This window comes from Laetiporus sulphureus, assembly GCF_001632365.1.
Source record: "Laetiporus sulphureus 93-53 unplaced genomic scaffold LAESUscaffold_88, whole genome shotgun sequence".
Classification (NCBI taxonomy): domain Eukaryota; kingdom Fungi; phylum Basidiomycota; class Agaricomycetes; order Polyporales; family Laetiporaceae; genus Laetiporus; species Laetiporus sulphureus.
The window spans coordinates 71,828-78,252 of record NW_024468597.1 but is presented as its reverse complement, the minus strand read 5'-3'; the positions used below and the strand labels follow the sequence as shown (position 1 = coordinate 78,252).

General features: G+C 56.6%; 2 protein-coding genes across 2 annotated transcripts; one reads left to right on the top strand and one right to left on the bottom strand.

Moving 5' to 3' along the window:
- The first annotated feature begins 253 nt into the window (after window positions 1-253).
- On the top strand, window positions 254-3,092 carry LAESUDRAFT_562110 (uncharacterized protein). The gene is made up of 3 exons (XM_040902957.1): window positions 254-780; window positions 802-2,437; window positions 2,498-3,092. The coding sequence occupies exons 1-3, from the start codon at window positions 392-394 to the stop codon at window positions 2,906-2,908; spliced, it is 2,436 nt and encodes an 811-aa protein (XP_040757963.1). The 5' UTR covers window positions 254-391; the 3' UTR covers window positions 2,909-3,092.
- Window positions 3,093-3,645: 553 nt separating this feature from the next.
- On the bottom strand, window positions 3,646-5,488 carry LAESUDRAFT_732484 (NAD(P)-binding protein). Its single transcript, XM_040910248.1, has 4 exons — window positions 4,920-5,488; window positions 4,678-4,862; window positions 4,468-4,620; window positions 3,646-4,415 (listed from the first exon to the last, which is right to left on the bottom strand). Exons 1-4 carry the CDS (start codon window positions 5,275-5,277, stop codon window positions 3,864-3,866), a joined length of 1,248 nt encoding a protein of 415 aa, XP_040757962.1. The 5' UTR covers window positions 5,278-5,488; the 3' UTR covers window positions 3,646-3,863.
- Between the last annotated feature and the right edge of the window lie 937 nt (window positions 5,489-6,425).

Below are 6,425 nucleotides of genomic sequence, written 5' to 3'. Positions count from 1 at the left end.
GAGACGAACGGGACGCCTGCGGATGGGACCGTCGTCTCCTGCAAGTCCGCCACCGCCAGTCCTTGTGCAAGCATCCGTCCTATGGCAGCCACTTCGAGCCAGACATCCGGGTGAGTACCTGCCGTCATCTTTACGTTGCAACCTTGGCATTCCATTGCAACGCCTTCCCCATCGCGTGCTCCTACTCGCCCCTTTTGTACTTTTCTCCCAACCTTCACGTCGTGCCATATCGCCCTTTGCTTCACGAAGGTTATCATATTTCACCGACCACCTTCTGCTGACATAACCCCGGGCACATGCCGCATTCTTTCCGCTCACGAGCCCTCGTCGTCTCGATCTTTCTTCATCCCATTCCGCTTACATAGAGAGCCACCCAGAGCTAGCAGCACTAATGACCCTGCCCTTCTTCAGGCACTCCCTCAACCTCTCAACGCCAACGTACGAGTCCCTCACCGCATTTTCCGCCAATGTAGCAAGACCACGACGGTCAAAAGACGACAATCTCCCCCCTGTTCCCCTCCCATCGCCCTCCACAGAACCTACCGCCCATGGTGTGTTTCGACGCATCACCAACAAGCTACGTTCCCCCACCATCCCCCATGGCGAAACATCATCCAAATCGCGACCAAATCCTACGTCTGCCTCGCAGGCAATCTCGACCCCTGTGCTATCGTACTCCCAGCGAAAAGTCAATCGAAGTCGCAGCCGTGCCCGCACATGTGAATTAGCCCACGCAGCGGACGCGCCACAGCCCCCCCTCACTTTTTCCCCTAGGCCTAGGCCGTCGCTGCGGCTCCCTAGGGGGCCCGTTCCCAACACCTTGCAGAATTCCTTCACATCCCCTGAGCAGCGAGAGGCTGCCTTCCGTGCGCTCGGCCTCAATCCACCCCCAGCGACATCGAGGAAAAGCCGGTATAGGGATGCAGACGGCTTCATGATCCCGTTGAGCGAGCAGGAGAAGGTGCTTGACCAGCGATATGCCGTTGTGGTCGAACAGAACAAAGGAGAGTCCGGAGATGACGCTGAGTCCGAGGCGAAGAAGATCAAGGAAGCATGGCTGGCCCAGAATACCGCCAATCGGAAGCAAGGACAGGGCAAGGAACAGGAGCAAGAGCAAGCGCCTCCCCTCTCTGCTCAGGACCCTGAGGAGTCGGAGAAGCAGCAATCAACCATAAAGGGAAAGCCACAGCCCAACCGACATGAGATCATGCGAGAGGAGATGGCGCGCTCGCGTGCAACGCCCGTCGACTTGCCCGTTCTCAAACTATCGGAAGCGGACCTGGCTGCCCCAGACTACAGCGCGATACTCGAAGCAATCACCATCCCGCCAAATCCAGAATGTTTACGGCGGTCCATGGTGCTACCGGACCTACCACCACCCCCGCCTCCTGTGCCCGACAAGCCACAAACCTCGACAGAAACCCGCACCCGCCGTCGGAGCGACGTCTCTGAACGGCTGTCCAAATGGCTGCAATCCGCCGTACCGTCGCGATCCGCCACAGAGTCGTCAACCACACGAATGTCGCTCCTCGGGCGCGCGCATATGCGCAACTCTGCCGATAACCTGGTGGCACCGAGACCTGCAAGCCGGGGTTCGGACCGCGAGCGTGGACGGCGGCGGCTGAGCATTGATAGTCTGTTCTCTCGCGCGAGGTCGCACAGCGTCGGGGGACGGTCGTCGTCAGCGGAGACACCTGCGCACTCGACTCCTCGTCCGCCGCTGACACCGCGCAAGCCATCTGCAGTCCCTCCCTCTTCGTTCAAGGGCGCGCCGGAGCAGCCTCCAGTCTTACTAACGGCGTCCCCACGTTCCTCTGAATCCCGAGCCCGTGCCAGCCCCGTCCATCGGCACAACCCCCAATCGTCCGTATCGACATCCAACTCCCTCGACAGCATCCTCGACAGCGCATCATCCCAGCCGCGCCTCTCACTATCACACGCACACGGACACCGGCGCGGACGCTCCACGACCGTCTCCGACCTGCAGGCCGACCACGCGCTCGCGACGCCCGACAGCGGGCTGTCGGCGGAGAGCCGGGCGCGCGGGGCGCCGCTGCCTGCACTATCACCTACGCGGAGCGCGTCGTCGTGCACGCCGAGTGAGCCGGGGCTGCCCACGACGCCGACGACGCTGTCGCACTCGGGAGAGTGTCAGCGCGCGCGCCGCTCGCAGACGACGTTGCATGCGTGTGGCGAGGCCAAGGCGCAGGCGGTGTATGCGCGCGAGGAGGATGAGAGCGAGGAGGGGCCGGCGAGCCCGGGCGTCGCGGGGCTTGGGTCGGGGTACGCTGCGCGGATGGAGAGCGAGGCGCAGAAGATGCGAGAGCTGATGGCGGCTGCGGCGTCGAGGTCGCGCACTCGGAAACCGAGCCAGGAGAGCGGACGGAACAAGGCAGCGGGGTTGGGTATTTTTGGGCATAAGAGCGAGGGTGCAGAAGTGAGTGTCGCTTTTTATTGTTGGTGGTGACGTGTAGTTGATTGACTTGGGGCTGTGCAGGAGGCACCAGCATTCAAGAACCCGCGCTCGATGAACTCGATGCAGAACATCCGGCGGAACGTCGTCGGCTCGCTCTCCATCCTCCGGCGGCAGCGGTCCACTGTCGACCGCACCAACTCGGACTCGAGCGCGAACCCAGCGCAGTCGCCCGTATCGCCCATCTCGCCGCCGTCGGCGTTCTCCGCAGTTCCACCGTCGTCGTTCCCCGCTGCGCTTCGCAGGAAGGCCTCGGCAACACGCGACCCGAGCCCCGGCGCGGCGTCGACAAAGTCAACAGTGGGTGTTGGTCTGCGTCCGCGCCAGGCGCTGAGCCCTACGATTTATGATCGCGGGAGCATCCTTGCGGAGGCAGGCAGGATCGAGGATGAGGAGAGTCGGAGGCTCAGCGAGGCGGTCTTCCTTGATTACTGAGTCTGTGTTTTGTTCTGGCGATCGAGCTCGATCAGCCACTCACTCATGATCACTTTTTTCGTTGCGTTCATTCTCATCAGATGGAAAGATCCGTTCTCCTTGCGTATCAGTTTCCGCTCCTACTATCATTGCTGTCTGTTCAGTGTTCATCTACTACCATCCGCCACCGCCCGCGGGCGCTGTATCATCGCTATTCTTACACTTGTCCCTTCGCATCATCTTTGGACGACCTCGCCGTTCGTCATCACTCTTTCTCTGCATGTCTCACTTACGGTTGTTTGTTTGCTCTCTCTGTCTGTCTCTCTCACACTCCATGTACAAGCCGGGTTGGCTGCTTTTTCGTGACTACTGTAGACCTCGTTAGGGAATTACCTAATGTACATGGATAACATTCTTAAAGCTCCGGGTCTGTGCTTGCCTTGGATTGCATTTTTGGGCCGAAAGTGCTCTGGGAACAAGCGATGCACTTGGTTGGCGAGCGCTAATGTCATGGCAGTGTGAGCTATAACGTTCTCCATGTCTGCGCTACTCATCGAGTCTGAATAAAGCCATTACCTGGTCGACTGGTTTGCATCGGTGGTCTCTTCATGACCCTGCAGTCTTGACTATTAGCTGTCACTATACTTGGGGTTGTGGTCGGATGATGATCGACTGTGCAGCACGAGAGCAAGTACTTGTCTGTGCGAAATGATGCCGTCTCGGTGGCGTCGGGTCAGAGTCGGTTGACTGCAGCTGCAGCGTGATCGTACGCATAGACCTCTTCAAATGCATTGTGATCATATCGGCAAGAGTGCCTCGTAAGTACCAATCCTACATTCATCCTCTAATAGTTGTATCACAAAAGATTCTCATCTCTAGCATCCGTTGTCTATGTTGTGCTTCCAACTTGCCATCACACATCCTAAGACCTAAAGATGCACGCACAATTCCGAAGCATCCATGAGACTTAACACCGTCAGAGCTTGTCGATGCGTTCCCAATTCGGCATTGCGCCTTTGCCTTCTTCCACGTTCTTCAGCACATAGTCTGACCGCTGGAAGAGCTCCGGGCCATACTGCTGCTCCCTCATCCACGACTCTAGAGTATGGCCCTTCGGGTTCACCTTCCGGATCCAGTCATAATCCTTCTTGACGACATCGTCACGCCACATCGCCCACCAGCACTGGAAGTTCTCCTTCCAGGTGGTCGAGCCATCACCATAAGTCCGCTCGTTTGCAATGGGGTAATCAACGCGCTCGAAGTTCTCGAACCACTCGTCGAGCGATTGGTGGATGATCTCCGCCTTTTGGCCTGTAACGCGCTCGAACGTAGACTTCAGATATTCCCACCCAACCCAGTCGCTAGCGATTGACAGGTCCTGGCCAGAGGTGCCCTCGCGATTGTCGAATGTGTACCGGGCAAAGAACCCGAGGTCGGATAGCGCTATCATGGGCGCGTGGCCGTTTTTTATGGGCATGGCGAAGACAACGGTACCATCTATCCTGCGCTTGAGCGGTCCAAACATTATCTGATATCGTTGAGTCAGTTTATTGTAATAGTGCAGTCATATTGTGACTCACATTTTGGAGCATATCCATGTAGGGTCCCGACGTCACGATAGTCCAAGACATGTCGGTATCGCTAACCACCGACGGTTGTGATTTAAGAAAGTCCGCTACTATCCCTTTCCCATCGGAGTGTTCACATCTGTATATAGGGTTAAAGTCCATCAGCTATGGGAAGCACGTAAGTCGTCAGCGCCTGCTTCCCGCCAGCGTGAGCTGACGGACCTTTGATGCATAATCAAGGCTGCTCCAGACATAGTGCTTGATGCGAGCCTGCCTGGCTAGCTCGTAGATCCTGATGCCACACCAGACTTCCTTCTCTATGCCCACGGTAAAGCCATCCGTATTGATCCACGCGCCGTATGCACCCTTCAAAGCGACCGCAACGGAGTCGAAGTCGTCAAACTTTCCTATCGATCATAAGGACATTCATTGGAAGCCAGAGGTACAGTATCGATCATCGTCACCTTGAACAATCTCGACGCCCTGCTCGGCCAGTGCCTTCGCTCGTTGACTTTGCGGATTACGAGTGAGAGCACGAACCGCATACGGCGATGGCGAGCCATCCTCACATGGAGCTAGAAGTTTATCGACGACGGCCAGGCCCTGTGCCCCAGTGGCACCAATGACAAGGATCAGCTTCTTCGAGTCGTCTGAAGTGGGTGTAGACATGACAGGGGGCTCAAATTTCACGAATAGAGGGCCTCTGGTCAGGACTCTGTCGTTCGCTTTCTCCGTTTTATAGTACATGCTGACATACGTTCCCCAGGTCTTCGACTCCGCAATGCGCGCATATTTCCGCACGGAACCTCTATCTTCGGACATGATTACGCAGCTTCGGTCTTCTGAGCTCAATGGAAGCGTTTCGCTGGACCGAAGATTCGTGGTCGAAGCAGAAAATGGCGCCTTTACGCCTTCTCGTCGTGCCGCCGACTACCGTTCGCCCACCTTGACGCTGAATAAGCTGACCTGCGCCACCACGCCAATAGGCTCGATCAGTGCCGGATCGTTGAAGCTTCAACGACACCGTTCATGCGTTCGTGTTGGAGCTTATTCAGCTATCTGCGGCGCTTATGGAACGCGAGCCGTTAGGCGCGCATTGTGAATACATAAAGAAGTCGTACCGGTAACTCGATCAGGCGCCGCAATATTGTCCACCATATCCGCACTGCGCCCGGCGTCCGGAGTGACGTCTCTTGCAGTCCGCAGGAGTGTATGTGCGACTAAAGTACGCAGAGCACAGGGATATAAAGCTTTCTGACGATCAATTCGTTCTTCGTTCTGTCAAGAATGGCCTCAGTCGTGCAGCGATGCACCGAGCAGCCTTGGCAAAAATGATTCCAACATTAAAGCAATTTCGGTTGATTACTCAGGTACTCGTCGCGGAAGCCGTCTGTGAATACACTTCGCAGGATGTAAAGCTGTCCACAAAGCGCATGACAGCTTCCTCGGTCATGACTTCGGCCATTGTACGAGGCCTCGCAATGCTTGAGGCAATGGGCAACGTGTACGTTTATCGCCGCGGGATTACACACTCACTGGCACCGCTAATGGGGATGTGTGCGATGATAGCTGACCAAGACCCCCTTTCAGGCCGCTAGCCGCTATCTGGCTAGGGTTAGGAGAAAGCAGTCTGCTGTCTTGCCTTCAATGGGCGCTCGGCCAGCTTCCGAAGTACGTGTTGCGACTGCAGATTGCATCTGGTATCACCTTCGCTATGTAACACATACGCAAGGGGATGCACATCTGGCGAGCTCGCGCGGTCTACTGGGTACTCACTTCACGATGTCCTCCAATGTGCCCTTTGCTTACTACGCATGGGACGAAAAACATGAAAAGGCTACTTCCCCGTCGGCGGATGAGACAGTTCCTTCGAATTTTCGCAGGCTTTTAACTCGAAGGATACGAAAATCCTACGCACCGGACCTATGCTGACAGTAGTAATCGATACTGCTGAACGAATTACTCGGACA